This window comes from Cervus elaphus, chromosome 5 (genome assembly GCF_910594005.1).
Source record: "Cervus elaphus chromosome 5, mCerEla1.1, whole genome shotgun sequence".
NCBI lineage: Eukaryota > Metazoa > Chordata > Mammalia > Artiodactyla > Cervidae > Cervus > Cervus elaphus.
This window is the reverse complement of record NC_057819.1, coordinates 15,826,129-15,845,812: the sequence shown is the minus strand read 5'-3', so window position 1 is coordinate 15,845,812 and position 19,684 is coordinate 15,826,129. Positions and strand designations below refer to the sequence as shown.

Below are 19,684 nucleotides of genomic sequence, written 5' to 3'. Positions count from 1 at the left end.
CCCCAATGGTGAACACTGAGTATTTTTATCAAGGACCAGCTCACATGCTTTAAGCCAGTGTGTGTGCTCAGTTGCTAAGTCCTCGCTGGCTCTTTTTGCGACACCATGGACTGTAGCCCACCAGGCTCCTCTGTCCATGGGATTTCCCAGGCAAGCAAAATGAAGCAGGTTGCCATTTCCTTCTCCAGGGGATCATCCCCACCCAGGGATCGAACCCGTGTGTCCTGTATTGGCAGGCGGATTCTTTACAACTGAGCCACCAGGGAAGATCTGCTTTAGGCCTGAAGCTCATTTAATCCTGGCACCTACGCTAGGAAGCAGGTACTACTACCAGCACCACTGCTGTTGGAGAAACTGAGACTCAGAAGCTTAAGTAAATTGCCTGATATCATTAAGCTGGGTTCACTGAGCCAAACTGAGATCTAATTCGATCTGGCCGATCCCAGGTCTCCTTCTTTTAACCAACCTGTCCAGCACTGCCCAAAGCAGGGCTGACTTAAGCATTTCCCGGGGCGGCGGGGGGACACCTTGGTAACTAGGAAGCTAAACTGGGCTTTTGCTCATATCCTCTCAGGAACTAAAAAGCGAGGAGTGCTCAGTAGACATAATGAATGGCGGCTTTCTCACTCGAACCCGTGAAGAGCGGAAATTCAAACGGAGACAGCGGGGAGGAGACCAGCAGAACCTTAAAGGGACCTACAAGCTCTGACAAGAGCTCCTTAAGGCCCCTCTCCGCGTTAACTGTCCTCAACCAAGTCCTTCCCCAACACAGGTCGGGGGAACTTCCGGGAGCCGCGCTCCTCCGGGCAGCCCCTCCAGCCGACCCCCAAGCTCCAGAAGTCGCCCCGCCCCGCTCCCAGACAGCCCCACCCCTGCCCGCAGCCGTCCCCCCCCCGCCCGGGGCTGCCCAGCTGGCGGGAAGACGGACCTTCGTCCGACTCGCGGCCCCGGCAGCTGCGCTCGTCATCCTCGGCGCTCTCCAGTTCCTCGTCCTCCTCCGGGTAGTACTCCGGGGCCGGCGGCGCTCCAGCCGGGGCCGGAGCTGGCGCCAACAGCCCCGCAGCACTCATGTCGCCTCCGCCCGAAGCTAGGCGTGCCCCCCGGGAACCACAGCCACCCGCCCTCCAGGCTCTACGTCCGCGTCGCAGCGCCTGAGGTAGCCCCCGACTCCAAGAGCCCGAGCGCCGGCGACCCCTTCCCCGTCTTCGCCAAGCTCCGCCCCGCGCGCCCGCTCTCGGCAACGGGGGCCTCGCGCCTGCAGCAACTTCCGGGTCGCGAGCTGCCTGACGACCGCCTGACTCCGCCATCCTAGAGGGAGTGGCGAGGCCGCCGGTCGCCCTCTTCGCCGTAACGCCATCTCCTTCATCGCCGTCTTTAAAATCCTCGACGGGTAGAGGGGAGGGGCACAGATAGGCTCTCGAGTTAGGCAAATTCTTGGGCAGGCCCGACCGCGGCTAGGGCCCTAAAGCTCAGAGGCACTTACGGAAATAGCCACCAGGCGGCGCCTGGAGCCAAAACCAGAGATGCTTTTTTAGGGACTTGGGAGGCAAAGGGTGCCCAGGGCTCTGCTACGTAGGTGGAGGTGGTCTCTATCTTAAACAGCTGAATGGCATGAACCATCCCGTTTATAGGTCGGGAAACCTAGACATTTAGAGTTTGCGTGATCATCCCGAAGAAAAGGAGCCCAGCTCCTCGTCTGACTGCTTAGAGCTTTTGAAGAACTAAAATGAAAACGAAGATGCTAATATTCCATGCTGGGGCCAAAGAAAACTGTATTTTCCCAGTCGGTGGGTAGGACTTTCCGCTTGTGTAGGTTTGCTCAGTATGGTATTATCTCGATTTTACAGATAAGAAAAGAGCTGTCAGTTTTCCTTAAAAAAAAAGAAAAAAAGGTAACGGCCAGCCTGCTTTGTTTAGACTGTCAGGTCCTGTTTGTACTGCCAGGTCCTCTGCAGTACAGCTGCCTCATATTTCTCAGAATATAAATTTTTTAAAAGATTGTTTTTCCCAATCCAGGAACTTGCTAACCAATTCTCAACTGAGCAAGTGGAACATGTGCCTGCAGAAAATTAATTAGACACAGGTAAGGAAGGTACTAGCTGGTAACTTGGAAAACAAGAGAGTTGAATATCTGTATGAATTCATTTGTGTGATTACTCTGAGTAGAAGGAGACATGGTATTATAAGCTTTGCTTAATGAACAAATTGAGGATGTCCCTCATCCAGGTGTGTGTAGCAAGAAAAGGGATAAAAGGGCCCAGAGATGTTTAACGGTTTGTCCAGAGTAACACTATTCTTTATGTTGCATCCAAATCTCCATAGGGCTTCCTCGGTGGCTCAGTAGTAAAGAAACCATCTGCCAGTGCAGGAGACTCGAGTTAGACCCCTGGGTCAGGAAGATTTCCTGGCGAAGGAAATGGCAGCCCACTCCAGTATTCTTGCCTAGGAAATCGCATGGTCAGAGGAGCCTGGCGGGCTACAGTCCAGGGGGTCTCAAATCAGTCGGATACAACTGAGCAACTAAACAAGTCTCCAAAGGAAAAAAAAAATAATGTACAAGCAGTAAAGTTGAACACAGATGTAAAAGCCAGGATGGAACCCAATATCAGATCCTCTGTGACCAAATTTATCTCTGAATTGGTCCCCATAGAGACTTTTCAAAAAGAAAAATTTATTTCTCATCCCATTTAACATTTCTTATTTTATGCTTTGTTGTAAATAAAATCTTGGCTCTACTTCTGACGGATTCTTCCTCCCAACAAAACTCAAAAATTTTCAGAATGGAATGCTGTAATGTCTTCCCAGAAGTTCAGAGATCTTCTGAAGCTCCTAAATAAGAGGCATTCGCGTGGCTCCCTGTAGGTCCACCATCTATTTTAAAACTAAAACTTCAAAACTGTCTCTTGTCCAAAGGATGAAGTCATCTTCTTTTTTTATGCTGTTGGGTCACATCTAAATTATTTGTAATCAACTATATTGAGCAACTAGAGTTTCCATCAGTAGCAATAATAACACCAAACAAAGCACCAACATTTTAGAAATCAGAGTTCATTGATACAATGATATAATGATTTTTAAAAAAAGAGTTGATATCATTGCTAATTGGTTTCCTTTCAAGATACTGGCATGTCTATGTTGCTTACTTTTGTCTACTTAATTGCAAATAGCATCTGTTAATGATCATGCCTTTCTTTTTTATGTAACTAGACAGAACTGAACACTTGCATAGTGAACTTATCCCATTTTTTTCTATCCATATTGAGCTCTTGGGCTTCCCTGATGGCTCAGATGGTAAAGAAATCTGCCTACAATGCAGGAGATCTGAGTTCAATCCCTGGGTCAGAAAGATCCCCTGGAGAAGGGAATGGCTATCCACTCAAGTATTCTTGCCTGGAGAATCCCTCGGACAGAGGAGCCTGGGGTGTAGGGGTTGGGGTGGGGGGGTTCAGTCCCCGGGGTTGCAAAGAGTTGGACACAACTGAGCAACTAACACTTTCACATTTTCAGGATGAGCTCTTAACTAATAAATACTTTATAAAGAAACAGGACCTAGTCAAAAAAATTCTCTCATGACTTTAGTCTTATCCAACATGTATAGTTGTCTAATATGATTTTGGACAGTCTTTCCCTAGGCCTCTAAAAATCAAGTTCCCTTAAAATCAAGTTTTACCACCTTGAAATCTCTGCATCCCTTCCCAAAATGGCACTCAGTCACATGGCTCAGGCGATATCTACATAAGAATTCATCTTGGAGGAAGGCCTGCCAAACCCTTGTTACATACCCTAACACTCAAAATTACATCTTAAAGGGAGCATCGTAGTTGGTGGTTGTTGTGTTAGTCGCTCAGTCATGTCCGACTCTTTGCAACCTCATGGAGGTCCTCTGTAGCCCACCAGGGTCCTCTCTCCATGGAATTCTCTAGACAAGAATACTGGAATGGGTTGACATTTCCTTCTCCAGGGTATCTTCCCGACCCAGGGATCAAACCTGCATCTCTTGAGTCTCCTGCATTGGCAGGTGGATTCTTTACCACTGTGCCAGCGGGAAAGGATGGCAAGTATGGTCTTAAATCAGTATGATCTTAATTGGAATGAGCACTACTTTAAATAACGATTTTAAATCATACTGTGCCATCCTTCCCCACTGGCACAGTGGTAAAGAATCCCTGCCAATCCAGGAGACACAGGTTTGATCCCTGGGTCGGGAAGATACCCTGGAGAAGGAAATGGCAACCCATTCCAGTATTCTTGCCTAGAGAATTCCATGGACTAAGGACCATGGTGGGCTACAGAGGACCTCCATGGGGTTGCAAAGAGTCGGACACGACCAAGCGACTAACACAACACACAGCAGTGATTTTAAAATGCTAGGAAAAACCTGAATATTGTTTAGAAAAATTTTGTTAGCAGGAGTTAAAAAAGAGTTAATGATGGAGACTTTTGTAAGAGCAAAGTCCTGTATACATCTGATAAGGCTTAGGAACAAACTGTGTTCCTAAAATGAAACAATGTCTTCACAAAAGGCTGAATTGTCAAAGTCCATAAACTTTAGGGTTTAGGGGTGAAGGTAGCGGTTTTAGTTTTAATTTAATTGATTTAATCAACATAGCCAGTTTCACAAAAATATAAAGAATGACTCTGAGTTAATAGGATGCACTTTCATCCCTGGCAAGTATCCTCTTGGCGCTTGGGTCAAGATGGGTTTCTCTGGTTATCACGGGTTGCTTTTGGGTCAAAGTTCATTATATTTTGGCCGTTAATTCCCACAAAATCATTAAAACCATTTCATGTTGCCCTGAAAAAGAGTATGTTGAAGTCTTGCTAAAGCTAGCAAGAGTTCCCCTAGCACACAGTTCCTGTTCCTACTTGTCAAAATGATTATCATAACCCACAAACTAAGTATTTCTTAAGCTTTGTCCTTATACCTATCAAAATGTGCCCCGTCAGTGTTGAGTGCCTAGTTGTGCAGAGTATGCATGTAGTATATACACTCTTTTACCCCCAGCAGCATCAAACTGACGTCTGTAGAACGCAATGCAAGGAAGGGCAACACCCTAGACAAAGATATTAGAGCGTTTAAATTCAGGAAACAGAAGTCCTTAGTGAATAAATGCCATTATCAATTTATGGCAGAATTACTTAGAAAGCCGTGCCAGGTATAACGGGGGAATGGGGACCCGAAAGACTCTAACAAGGTGGTCCCAGGGAGCCTCAGGGGCCACAGCCTTTGGGAGTCTCCCAAGAAAACTCAGAAAGGAGTGCCATGAACTCTGACCCCCGAAGCGGCACAAACAAGCCAGACCCCACCCCAGGCGGGCCAGCGGGTAACTGAAGTGGCAAGGTCTTCCGCGTCTGAGGAAACCCCGCCCCTCCCTATCCCGCCCACATTCAACTCCACCAATCCTCGGGAGTCATCGACCGCTCGGCTTCCCAGGCACCTCCAATCAAGTACCTATATCCGACCACGAGTCTGTGCCCCACTATCAGGGAAGGTCAGTAGAGAGCCTATCGGAGCCTGACTAGGGGCGTGGCCGGGTGCAGGGGGCGGGCAGACTGGGACGATGGGGCGGAGCACGCTCGGCGCAGTCGGGTGCGATTGGCCACCCCTGGCAGGAGCCGCACCTCGGACAGCAGCAGCGGCTGCCGCGGGAGGGTCCCTGAGGCGCCCGGTGGCGACGGCGGCGTTGGGGTCCTGCGTGCGAGAGTGGGACCCGACGTGGAGACCGCGGGCGGAGGCTCTGCACTGCTGGACCGGACATTCAGTGACTGGACCCAGGTATTCACTAGGGAACAAGCGGCAGAAGAGCGACTCGGGAGCAAGTGTGAGAGAGGAAGCGGCGGCGGCGACGCGGGGCCCGGGGTGGTGACAGCAGGTCTGAGGTGAGAGCACCGGGGCGGGAGGAGTTGACAGAGTGAGTCGAGGCGACGGGACCCAGGGCGGAGTGGGGTCGGCGAGGACTCGAGGGAGAGGAGTTCCGGGAGTGGTTTTGACAGTCCGCTCTGTGGAGAGGAGACCCCCTCAGAGGGGCCGGCCCCGCGGGCCTGAGAGGGAAACCTCGAGAGGGCTTGGGACAACGGGTGTGACGGGAGGGGGTGCCCCAGAGGAGCTGGGACAGCGGGTGTAAGGAGGGAACCCTGAGGAGCTAGGATGGGGATCTGAGGAGGGGGACCCTGAGAGGAGTTGGGACGGTGGATCTGAGGGGGGGAAGACCCTGAAAGGAACTGGGACAGTGGGTCTGAGGGAGGACCCCGAGAGCGGCTGAGGAAGGGACTCTCAAAGGAGGAGACCCAGAAATGAGCCAGGACAGAGGGTCTGAGCGGCAAAGGGGACTCCGAGAGGCTTGGGACAGCAGGTGTGTTGAGGGACACCGAGAGGAGCTGGGACAGCGGCTGTGACGGGGGACCCCTTGGGTGGGGACTGAGGACCTGAGTCTGAGGGGGTCCCCAGGGGCTGTTGCGGAGGCGCGGCCCCGCCCCGCTTGGGCGAGAAGAGGGGGTCTGGGTCCGGGTCGCGGCACTGGGCAAATCGCAACAGCCGGCCACCGCTCCCCGGGTGCAGTCAGCTGAGCTTTTTTAGGACGGAGTGGGAGAAGGGGGGCCGCGGGAGCCCCCAGGACTCCGTGGGTGACTCTGAGGAGCGGGGATTATGTAATGAACAGCTTCAGGGAGAACGCACGGACTGGAGGGTCCGGGGCTGAAGTGCGGGGATCCGGGAAAGGGCAGGAGCGAGGGGCTAGGGACCTCTGCTCACTGGCCGCCTGGCTTCCCGTCTGTTTCTCCGAGCTGGGCGTGAATGCCTTGAAAGTTAGGGGCTTCCTGACTTCAGTAGCTTCCTCAGAGCGTGAAAAGTTGAAGAGGGCTTCTTAAACTTCTCACAAACAAGTGGAAAGGGAAGGGCCCCTCTTGGAGATGCAGGTTTTTGATTCATTAGGTTGTTTAAATTTTGATAGACCCTGCTTCTTTTTTCACTTGGGCTCAGCGAGGAGCTCAGAAATTCTTTCAGGTTCCGCAGCACACCAGTATCAGTGTTTATAAGGCAGACTTAAAGGAACGAATATACTAAGTTTGACTGTTTATCTTTGATGTGTTGGAAAGATAGTTGGAAAGTCAAACTAAATTTTGAAAAGAGGTATCGGAGTCACTGAACTAACAGCACTTTCCAGTTAGAATTCTTGTCCTAAAAACTACCAGGACTGAAATTTAGGCATAATTCCAGGACAAGCTAAGGAGAGAGAGAAGCCTGTTTAAACCAGACACTATGCACTGGTGGAAAGCAAGTGTATGTCTAGTAAAATGCTAAAACAAATAGTGGAAAGCTATAGGGGGTGGGAAATGGGAGGGGGGGGACAGCCTCCTACTTTGACAGATGTGAAAATTGATGACCAGGCTAGTTGTTCAGAATACTTAGGATATGTTAATACTGTCCTGACTACCTTTCCAGTGTTGTCTTGGATACACACGCTTTGTTATGATTGTTCCCAGCAGTTTTACATTTGAATTTTTTAACCTCTTTTTTTCTGCGTGTTGCTTCTCTTCACCCCTTATCTTGTGACAGGTTTCTTTTTCATAGAAGTAGACTTAGAAAATGATGGCTTGGGGGAAATAACTGGGGAATGATCCCCTCCAATATTCTTGCTTGGAGAATCCCATGGACAGAAGAGCTATAGTCCATAGAGTCGCAAAGAGTTCAACAGGACTGAAGTGACTTATCTCACACTTATTTTCACATAATTACCCTATCATTTTGCAGTTATTTAGATATTGTATTTATTTCAGGTTGAAAATAATGTCTTATTGGAAGCCTTTGCCTGTGTTCAGTAATGGGCAGCTAAGAAGAAAAAAGAAATGCTGCATTATATTTCTCAAAGACATAATGTAGAAGGCTTATAGAGAACTGTATGTTTAAATCCAAGACAAAAATTACTGAAGACATCTTACATTAGGGTAATAATAAGTAGAGGGACTGTATCATTTGAGGATTTTTATTTGATATTACCTGATACAGAACTATTTTGTATCAGGTACAGTGGTTTCAGAAAGTGTGGAGTTTGGTGTGGTTATGAAAATTCCACCAACCACAAGTCCTCAGAAACAGAAGTTATGGTGATGAGAGGAACAAATACACAAATACAAATAGTAAATACACAAAAACAAATTTAAAATATGAGAGACTATGTTTAAGATGTATTAAGTGTAACTTTTTTACATTAAATTTATTTTTCCAGAACCCTAGGTATAAGTAAAAGGAAGGTTAGTTAACTCCAGAGGGTTATCTACAAGGGGCATGCGTGCTTAGTCGACCCTGACTCTTTGCGACTACCTGGACTGTAGCCCACCAAGCTCCTCTGTCCATGGTATTCTCCAGACAGGAATGCTGGTGTGGGTTGCCATTTCCTTTTCCAAGGCATCTTCCTGACCCAGGGATCAAACCCATATCTTCTGCATTGGCAGGCAGATTCGTTACTACAGAGCCACCTGGAAAGCCTAGATTTATAAGGGGCATGTATTCATTATGTAGTGCATGTAATGTATGAAATAGTCTGTAGAAGGATTGAGAATCTAAGTAACAATAATCCTGCAAAGTAATAGAAATGTTTCAGCAGATAAGCTCTTCCATCATCCTTGTTAGCTCATTTCTGTCTGGTACAAATAGTGGTCTCTCAAGATGAAACTTTAGTTCCTTCTAAGAAAAAAAATATTCTGATATTCCCCTGAGTGATTACTAAGGCAGTCATTTCAACCATGTTTTGCTATGGTATTGACCCAGAGATGATGACAAGAGAGCCCTTGTAATAGAATTTTTAATGATAGGAAGGGCCTATAATAACTTTTTATTCCTGGGGACATGGGGTGGAGGTAGGGGAAGTTGGTTAGGAGGGTAGCAATTCTGTGGGAGTTTATTTTCATTTGTTTCACAAAATAAAACTACACTTTGAGAAGCTATTAATATGTAAATTAGTGAAACCTATGCTCATTTTACCTGTTCATTTTTGATTGAAAAAAATATAATCAAAAGCAGAGATTAAGAAGGAGCCTCATCCTTCCATATGAATGGTTATAGCCACCAGAGAATACATGCTCTTTTTGGTTTAGAGTTGTTAAATAATTCTTAGTCTTAGTTTAGCAGGATGCAAGTACTGCCCAGTAAATACAATAACCCATTTTATACTTTCTTTAGCACTTGAGTCATATACAGTCAAATCATTGTAATCTCAGAGTCTACCTTGATATCTAATTTGGCTTAATGTTTAAGCCAAACTGAGAAAAGTTCTCTTGTTTGCCACTGTTCATACTTGTTGGTTTCAGTGATATGGGAGAATGAATGAAAAGTAACTATTGGTACTTTGACTTTAGGGTCTATTTAGAGTTTATTATATAGACATTAATAGCATCTTTCCTTTATAATCTTTTCCTTCAGTCTGTTTTTTCCCTACCCCTAAAAAGAAAGCAGATGGACAGAGGGAACGCTTCCATCAGTGTTTTGTGACTGTTCTAAGAGAAGACTTCTTTTCAGTCTTCAATGAGAGAGTCCCACTATAGTTTTGAATTAGTAGTTTTGAGTTATGGGATATTGTACAATTGCTTTTCTTCATGGAAAGTGTAGTTTGTGATTATTTAGCTTTAACATTCATTTAATTGGTTACTTTGTCATTTGTGAGGATACATAAAAAATTGTTACTATTTTCAAACTCGAACTCATTGTAGTAAAAAAAATAATTTACTTATGTCTAACTAATAATGGATTAGATGTATTGAATTAATGGACCAAAATGTGATGTAACTCACTTACAGGTTATGGGCAACAAATTAAAAATAACAAGTATTCAGAAATTTTATGATAGTAGGGATTAAATTGATAAATTTTATCATTCCAGCTACATGTTTTTAAAGTTACCTAAATATAAATCAACCTAATGCATTGTTTTCTGTCTGACCTGAGATTTGTTAGAAACGAGTATATTTAAAGCTTTTGTAAATTATTTCTATTTTACATTAGAATGACATAGGGGTCAGTTTCATGATTTAACGCAGAGCAACTCCTAACCATTATTCCCTTTCTCACAGATACATATTTATCATCCCTAGAGTGAGAAGAGGAACATGCCTTGTAATAAACATTTTACACCTGGCAAAACCTACTCACAGATGGCTCATGTCAGTTTAGCTCCTGACATTGGAACTGATACATTGTAGCCTAGTGTTTGGGAATCTTTCACCTAACCCCTGGCCTCAGTAAAAATGAGGGATAGCAAAATCAACCCCATATTTATTATGCTTACTATTTTAGTTAATTATCAAAGTATTCATTAGAAGATTTCAGTTTTACTTCCTCACACTATTTTTTATGGACAGGGGGATAACCTTTTATTTCCAAATCAAACTAGGACTCTATGCAGTGTTTATTTTTATATGTTTCATTTTCTATCTAATGACACTGGCTTCTGTCCATAGCAGTCAAGGCTTATGACAATTCAAATACATTTTATTTACCCATTACAATAGATGGCACTAATCAAGACAGAATGCTTTCTTAAATAAACTAATAATCTAATTGGTCTTGGCAGTAGGCATACAAAAAGAGAATCGAAGTTCATGGCCAATTTTTCATTCTATTGCAAACATTAGCCTTTACTTCTTAAAGGCTTTCTGTGTAAATACACAAGTATTTCCCGAAACCACATAAATAGAGTGTTTAACTCTTCTAGATCAAGATTTAATAGCAGACACAGAGTATGAAGGATGCTTACTAGATGTCAGTTGAATGAGTGTGAATGAATTAATGATAGGCTAATTATTAGATTATATTTATGTTCACATTTAGTTTCATATTTTTACTGAGGGCTTTTAGTAAAAAGAGTGTTAAAAGAATGATTCTGTTGGAACCCAAGAACAAATGTTAGCATTATTTATCTGCCGTGTAGGAAACAGCATGATACTTTAAAAGGAGAAAGGGCCTGAGACTCAGACCCAGGCACCTATTTTGGCTTTATCACTATGCCAGCTGGCTTATCTTGGTTAAGTCACTTAAGTGTTTAAAGCTCTCAGTTCTCTCATCTGTAAAACAAAAATATGGGCCTCACAAGATTCTTATAAGGAATACTGAAGTGTTAGTCGCTCAGTCGTGTTCGACTCTTTGCGACCCCATGGACTATTCAGTCCATGGAATTCTCCAGACCAGAATACTGGAGTAGGTTGCCTTTCCCTTCTTCAGGGGATCTTCCCAACCCAGGGATCGAACCCGGGTCTCACACATTGCAGGCAGATTCTTTACCAGCTGAGCCAAGCCCTTATGGCTTATAAGGAATAAATGATGCAATTTATGTAAAGCACCAAGTACAGTGATAAAAATGCATAGGAAGTGTTTAACAAGTGGTAGCTGCTTATTATTTTAATCACTTGAAACCATTTTTTAGTGCTGTTTTTGCTCTATCCTCAGTATCTAATCACTTGCTGAATCCCGTGGCTCCTGGCTCCAAAAAGAATAATTAATAGGTCACTTGTAGGGAAATTGAGACTTAGTATGAGTAACTTCCTGAAATTTCATCGAATCCACTAGCTTTATTAACAGCAGGACTTCTTAAGGCCCACTTGACTTTGCACTCTAGAATGTCTGGCTCTGGGTGACTAACCACACCATTGTAGTTATCCACTTCACTAAGATCTTTTTTATACAGTTCTTCTGTGTTTTCTTTACATCTCTTCTTGATCTCTTCAGAGTCTACTAGGTCTTTGCCATTTTTATCCTTTATTTATTTGGGCAGAATTCTCCCTTGATGTTTCCAATTTTCCTGAAGAGATCTCCAGTTTTTCCCCTTTAGTTGTTCTATTGTTAAGCACTGTTCTTTGAAGAAGGCTTTCTTTTCTCTTCTAGCGATTTTTTGGAACTCTACATTTAAATGGATGTGTACCCTTCCCTCTCTCCCTTGCTTTTTGCTTCTCTTCATTCTTCCACTATTTGTAAAGCCTCCTCAGATAACCACTTTACCCTCTTGCTTTTCTTTTTCTTTGGGATGATTTTGTTCGCTGCTTTCTGTACAATATTACGGACCTCTGTCCCTAGTTCTTCAGGCACATTGTTAATTAGATCTAGTCCTTTGAATCTATTCATTACCTCTACTGGGAATTCATATGGGATTTGATTTAAGTCATACCTGGCTGGCCTATTATTTTTCCTAGTTTTCTTTAGTTTAAGCCTGAATTTTGCTTTGAGAAACTAATGATCTGAGCCACAGTCAGCTCCAGGTCTTGTTTTTGCTGACTGTATACAGCTTCTCCATCTTCAGCCTCAAAGAATGTAATCAATTTGATTCAAATCCTTAAAGGATGATGCCAGCAAGGTTTTGCATTCATTATGTCAGCAGATCTGGAAGACCCAGCAGTGGCCACAGGCCTGGAAAAGATCAATTCTCACCCCACTCCCCAAGAAGGGTAGTAGCAAAGAATGTGCTAACCATTGGACAGTTGCATTCATCTTCCATGCTAGTAAGATCTTGCTTAAAATCTTGCATGCTAGGTTTCAGCATTATGTGAACCAAGAACTTCCAGATGTCCAAGCTGGGTTTAGAAAAGAAAGAGGAACTAGAGATCAAGTTGCCAACGTTTTCTGGATTACAGAGAAAGCAAGGAAATTTCAGAAAAACATCTATTTCTGTTTCATAGACTGTACTAAAGCCTTTGACTATGTGGATCATGACAATCTGTGGAAAGTTCTTAGAGAGATGGGAATAACAGACCATCTTACCTGTTTCCTGAGAAACCTGTATGCAGGTCAAGAAGCAACAGTTAGAACCTTGTATGGGACAACTGATTGGTTCAAAATCAAGAAAGGAGTACGACAGGGCTGTCTGCTCTCACCCTGTTTGTTTAACCTATATGCTGAGCACATCACGAGAATTGCCAGGCTAGATGAGTTACAAGCTGGAATCAAGTCAACAACCTCAGATACGCAGATGCTTCCACCCTGATGGCCATCAGTGAAAAGGAACTAAAGAGCCTCTTGATGAAGGTGAAGAAGGAGAGTGAAAGAGCCTACTTAAGACTAAATATTAAAAATACTAAGATCTTGGCATCCAGCCCCATTACTGCATGGCAAATATAAGGGGAAAAGGTGGAAGTAGTGAAACAGATTTCCTCTTCTTGGGCTCTGAAATCACTGTGGATGGTGACTGCAGCCATGAAATCAGAAGACCATTGCCTCATGGCAGGAAAGCGATGACAAACCTAGACAGTGTGCTGAAAAGGAGAAACATTACTCTGCCAACAAAGGTCTGTATAATCAAGGCTATCGTCTTCCCAGCGGTCATGTATTATTGTGAGAGCTGGACCATAAAGAAGGCAGAACACCAAAAAATGGATGCCTTCAAACTATGGTGCTAGAAAAAACTCCTGAAAGTCCCTTGGACTGCAAGGAGAACAGATCAGTCAATCTTAAGGGAGATCAACCCTAAATACTCTCTAGAAGGACTGAAGCTGAAGCTCTAGTATTTTGGTCATCTGATGCGAACAGATGACTCATTGGAAAAGTCCCTGATGCTGGGAAAGATTGAGGGCAGAAGAAGAAGAGGACATCAGAGGATGAGATGGCTGGACAGCATCACCGATGCAATGAACATGAACTTGGGCAAACTCCTGGAAATGGTGAGGGACAGGGACACCTGGTGTGCTGCAGTCTATGGAGTTACAAAGAGTCAGACATGACTGGGCGACTCAACAACAGCAACGTGAGTGACTTCCTAAGGCCATACCGACAGTGGCAAACTTGACCACTATAACCTAGATCTGGTTTTTCAACTCAATACACGTTTTACTTTATATTTCTTAAAGGTCCAAGAAACAGCTAATGAAAGCCCAAAATATGTGTTCAGGAAGGTCATGTGACAAGTTTCCAGTCTCCTCTTTTTTGTTCTTCCTGTATACACTGTTGCTCTCTTATTCCCCCAAAAGTACAACTCTGATTTTGTCACTTCTGTGTTCAAAACTTTTAATACCCTGTGGCCTACTAAATTCAGTACAGATTTATCAACCTGTTTTAGCATTCCTATAGCTTCATAATCCATCTATATCTATATCTACATATATCTATATCTATCTCCTGTGCCCCAGCCAGAACAGCCTGCTTACAGCCAAGCGCTTACTTCATGTGTTTGTTCCTGCTGTTTCTTTTCCCTGGAATGCCTTTTCTATTCCTCATATTTCAGAGCTCAACTTGTGGGATCTTAGTTTCCCCAACCATTGATCAAGCCCAGGCCCCCAGCAGTCAAAGCGCTGAGTCCTAACCACTGGGACTACCAGGGAATTCCCACAGATCTAATTTTAATACCATCTTTCCTGAGGCCTTCTCTGATCTTCTTCTTGCTACTCTCTCCTCTAAATTCCTTAAGTGCTTGCTTTGTACAGTTTCTTATTTTTATACTTATCTTTCATATTGCATTCTTCTCTGTACTGGAGAGAGGACACTATTCTGATATACCAGATATTTTATTTATGTCTTTGTTTGTCTTATATCCCTTCACTAGAATTTAGACTCCATGAAAGCAGAGATTTTCTTACTCATTGCTTTCTCCCAACTCATGAAACAGTGCCTACCTAGCATGTAATGGTGGTGGTTTAGCCACTAAGTTGTATCTGACCCTTATAACCCCAAGAACTGCCTGCCAGATTCCTTTGTCCATGGGATTTCCCGGACACGAATACTGGAGTGAATTGCTGTTTTCTTCTCCAGGGCATCTTCCCGACCCAGGGATCAAACCCCTGTCTCCTGCATTGCAGGAGGATTCTTTAGTGACTGAGGCACCAGGGAAACATGTAGTAGTTCCTCAATAAAGATTTATTGACTCACTAAATGGATGAATTTGGCTCTGGGAATTTCTCCCATTTGTTGTCTAAAAAGAAGGATTTGTTATTTGAAACATAAAAAATAAAATCCTAAGGAAGTGAAGCATAGCTGGGAAGAGTAGAGTTTATCCATATATTTTATTCTCTGGGCTTTACATTTTTTTGAGCAGCCCTGAATTTAGTGTATTTTTGTTTTACTGAATACAAATGAAAGCCATTCCTACCATGACATCATACATCCAAGATGATTGTGTCCTAGTCTGGCTACAATCTAAGAAAACAACATTCCTTGTAATAAAATCTAATGGAAGCTTCTAACATGGCCCTTAGGCAGTAAAGACTTATAAGACCAAAATGATAACAGAATTCACTACAGGGACGTTATCCCATTAAAAACACTTCATTTATTTTTCTTAGCTGCTGATATTAACCCTGAAAATTGGTCAAATCAAGCTCCTGATGTTAATTTGGGGTTATCAGTTTTCTGCATGTACAAGTAATTGGGTTTGAAATGTGTTTTAAGCCTGAATTAAAAGAACTTAGTCACTGGTGACTCATGGTGAGAAGTTTTTCCTTTTCCGTGCTGGAACATACACCATTGCCTCCAACCTGGCCTTTTTGAAACACTGAAAACATAAAGAATCTTGTTTTTCTGTACTGGGTTCTGGAAAAGTTCTTTAAGGTTTAAGGTGGTATGGCCTTAATTACAATGCTTTTTAGCTTTGTATAATAAGCACTACAATTGACTCTCCAAATTTCCATACAAATTTCTTTTGTCTCTGCCTTTAGGGAAGTTTTCTCATTATACATGAAAATAGTCAAAAGTCTACCAGACAGTGTATGAATGACCACAGCAACTTTTGTTTTGTTCACTACTATGTTCCTAGTGCCTGGAATAGAGCTTTGCCCAGAGAAAGGAATTAATATATATTTGTTGAGTAAAGTCACAAATATTCTTTAATAACATTGCATCTTGAAAAATCATAAACGTCTACTAAAATAAATTTTCTCCAGCCATTTTGAATTAGGTAATCATCAATTCACAATCAATCTAGTTTGGGAGGCTCTTGGTATTAGCCCAGGGTAGTTCTGCCCCAATAGTTCCCAGCATTGATTGTGCCAACCTGAAATCTCCTTTAGCGGTTCACTTGCCAAAGGAAGGGTAAATCGGCAACACCCATAGGCACTTGCACCTGTGGGAACCAATGGGCGTCGTAACAGGAAATACTTGAGCTTGCAATACCGATAGTCATGAGCAGCGCCCAGGTCACGCCGCTTTTATCTGCAGTTCCTTATTCGGATTGTACAAGGTTTCGTGGAGTTGGGTTTTTTTGCTTGTTTGTATATGTATATGTATATATAAATTTAAAAGAGAGCTAACTTTAAATTTGAAAATTGAACTGTGAATGGTTACTGGCATCATCTTCATTATCAAGGAATTGGTGAGTTGTCTTTTCCTTTCTTTTCTTTCTGACGTTTCTTTTCCTTCTAATCTTGTGTACCCTGAAACCTCACTCCAGCACACAGAGGGGGTTAGACAGGGGTGCGTAAATGTACAATGACTAAAACTTAAGCTGATATTATCAACAATAGCAACCAGTTCTGATATTTACATGCTACCATAACGGTAGGCATTGGTAGGATTTCGTGGATTTTACCTTAAGGTTCATTTAGCTTGAGCTGGTTTTCCTCTGTTGTGGGGACCGGAGGAAAAGAATCAGGAAAAGTTTTCAGAAAGTTCTTTCCAAAATGTCGAAATGTAAAGCTATATAAAATGCTGTTGACGTTAACTGTCTGACCAGGAAGTACTGTCTTAAAGCCTCATTTATAAAACTGTCTATAATAACTTCCTTTCTCAGGATGAAGGTGCTGATAGCATGGTCTTGTTCTTACAACTAATGTGGAATTCAGTTTTATCTTTCCTAAGTGAATAAGAGACAGCCTTTTAAAGAAAGCCACCTCTGGGGCAATCTTACTGATTGCTGTAGCTAAGTAAAGAATTTTTAAAGTCTTTAGTATGTCGAATGGGGAATGTAGGACATGCATTTGAGAAGATCTACTTAGAGTGAGCTTGGTGTTTTGTTTTAAATGTAATGTTTTATTATAAATATAGTTTGTGTCTAAACATAGCTAATAAACTCTGTTGAGTTTCATGTGAATATTTATGGCCTTAACTCAAAAGTCCAGCTGAGAGTAATCAACCTAAAAAGTCACTGGATTCATATGCTTTATTTATTTTAATTTGTATTTTGATATTCTACAAATAACTATTAGTGGGGATTATTTTCAGAGTGTTTTATTTTTTCCTTTCTCCTGGATAAGTAAGGTAAATACTAAGCTGCAAATAAAACATCAAAATCTTGTCAGAAGAGTTTTTTAAACACAAATTTTAAATATATAGAAGGCCATTTTTATTAAATGGATGCAGTTTTTGGTAATGAATGATATTATTACTATAAGACAACAGTTCAAAATTAGGCTACTTAAAATGGCACACTGTTTATCCTGGAGATCTTAAAAACTAACAAGCCACTTCCCATTTTTCTTCTTTCACAGAAAGGGATAAAAGGAGAGAAAGCAGAGCAGTTGTTTTTTGGTGTTTTTTTTTTTTTATGTAATATCACATTTAGAGACAGAAAAGTCAGAATATTTGATCACAATTACTTTGTTTTGTAATTTTTTTTCTTTAATAGTAAGGATAGTTTCCTTATTAAAGTATAAAAATAAAATATCTTAGGCATGAGGTAATAATTTATGGGACTGCTCCAGTCCATGAGGTGAAATTAGATGAAGTAGACAAGTGGATAATTTTTTAATATCTCATACTTTGTATGTCGTGCATAATATTTTATAAACCAGGAAAGCTACCTTAACAGTTTTTCCCAAATTTACTAGACTCTTGGAACATAGTTTAAATGAAATGTGTATAACCCTGACTTCTAAACCCCTGGTATTTTATGTAAAGTCTTTATCTGTAAAGTCTTACGATGGTGCATAGGATTGTTGTTGTTCTGTCGCTAAGTCGTTTCCAACTCTTTGTGACCCTGTCGACTGAAGGCATGCCAGGCTTCCCTGTCCTTCACTGTCTCCCAGAGTTTGCTTAAATCCATGTCCACTGAGTCAGTGATGCCATCCAACCATCTCATCCTCTGCTGCCCTCTTCTCTTTTTGCCTATAGTCTTTCCAAGCATCAGGGTCTTTTCCAATGAGTCAGATGCATAGGATACATTTTCATTCAAGAAGCATTGCAGTGGATATTACTGATTTGGGGACACTATTCTTTCTAATGTATAAAAAGGAAATCAAAACCTTCAAATGATTTTTGTAATATCATACAGCATTTTTTTCTTAATATTTATGAATGTTAAAAACCTGAAAGAGCAAATTAGGTAAATTTCAGTGTTCACTGATAAGGAGGACTTTTGTGATTGTCTGAGCATTCTTTTAGCAGTCCAGAAGTATCCCAGTCAGAGGTTGGATGGAGGTGGGGCAGAGGAAGTTGCTGGGGCTTCACAGTAGTGATTGATTATTGCAGATTGTAATGGCTGCCTGCCCAGACACCACTCATTGGAGGGAAAAGTGGTAGTTACTAATTGCATCCTACTAATTTGTACATGTTTATTAACCATTTATAACTGTTTGCTGGTTTCACACACAGGTGACAAGTTTTAAACTTCTGAATTACTTGACATATGCTTCATCTTCTTGAGTTTACCACAGTTATATCTGTTATCTTCAGTTGGCAGAGATCACACTGACTCTTTTGTGAAAGACCATGTGTTAGCAGAAAAAAAAGAGAGGGGTGAGGGGAAACAGAACTTGAAACTTTAACTGCTTTACCCTCTACTGAAGAGTACTGCAGAGTTAAAACGTAAAGTTTTAGACAATTTATATAAAATAGTATTTAGATAATTTATATAAAAACTATTAAAAATAATCATATCCTGTGAAGGAGTTTGCAGTTCTCAGTTGTTCTAGTTCAGCCTGAAATTGAGATTCTTAGTGTTGCAACATAAAAGGAAGCTTTATGGAGGAAATATGACATCTCTGCCCAGATGCATAAGGAGGAGAGTTATTTTTAAAAATGTTTTCTTATGAATATATATATTATACTGAGAAGTAGCTTTAAAAAGCTAGTTTCTATTTCAGGGTCATTGGTAGGAGTTACATAGGTTGCTCAGGTCTATTAAATTTAATTTAATAGGTCTATTTAATTCTATTAAAAAAATATTTTTTAAAGCATTTTGATGTCACCAATCAGCCTAATTTGTCTTGACCTGGCCTATCTAAGTAGCATTTTTTTTTTAATGTGAATCAAATTAAGATGTTGAGATTCTGTCAATACCATGAAACAGTCATGTATTATGTGTCCTCCTACAACAGGAGACAGTTCACTCCGTTTTCATAGCAGTGTCTCACTCTCCTCCAGGAATAGTGTAAGGAAAGGTTAGAGTCTGGAAATCTCTCCATTTGTATCTTTGCTCCTCCCAAACCCTTTGACTCTGTGAATAGCAAGCCACCCTTCCTTATCTCTCACTTTTGGTTTCACTCACATATATGTAGGATTGGCAGTGTATTCTAACAATTCACAAGAACATGTCAGATGAACACGTCTGCCACTTACTAGGTCACTAGGTTTGTGACCTTGTATAATTCCCTGAACTCCCAAAGCCTTGGTTTCTTCACTGATGAAATAGGCATAATCATAGTACCTACCTTGCAATATTGCTATGAGGATTAAACAAGGTTGTGTATTAAAGCACAAGTTTGGTTACACATCGTAAAGGAAGAGTTCAGTGAATGATAGCAGATAGGGTTATTTTTGCTGTTTGGGAATGTTTCAAGTCTT

The 19,684-nt window shown here is 42.1% G+C and overlaps 2 protein-coding genes and 1 long non-coding RNA gene across 6 annotated transcripts in view; 2 read left to right on the top strand and 1 right to left on the bottom strand.

Moving 5' to 3' along the window:
- Positions 1-1,311, bottom strand: part of SUDS3 (SDS3 homolog, SIN3A corepressor complex component) — a 36,221-nt gene extending 34,910 nt beyond the window's left edge. The window contains exon 1 of one of the 2 annotated variants that reach the window (XM_043901802.1): positions 929-1,311. In XM_043901802.1, coding sequence (XP_043757737.1) covers positions 929-1,307 — 379 coding nt within the window. In that variant the 5' untranslated portion in view covers positions 1,308-1,311. The remainder of the gene's footprint in view (positions 1-928) is intronic. The other variant, XM_043901800.1, reaches the window with a different exon arrangement.
- LOC122693874 lies at positions 1,021-2,380 on the top strand. Its single transcript, XR_006341047.1, has 3 exons — positions 1,021-1,156; positions 2,017-2,083; positions 2,323-2,380. It is a non-coding gene; the product is annotated as an uncharacterized LOC122693874 (long non-coding RNA).
- Positions 2,381-5,605: 3,225 nt separating this feature from the next.
- TAOK3 (TAO kinase 3) overlaps positions 5,606-19,684 on the top strand; it is a 188,570-nt gene continuing 174,491 nt past the window's right edge. The window contains exon 1 of one of the 3 annotated variants that reach the window (XM_043901794.1): positions 5,606-5,776. The gene's annotated coding sequence lies outside the window, so the exon portion shown is untranslated. Of the gene's footprint in view, positions 5,881-16,101; positions 16,278-19,684 lie in introns of those variants that run through there. The other 2 variants (XM_043901795.1, XM_043901796.1) reach the window with 2 other exon arrangements.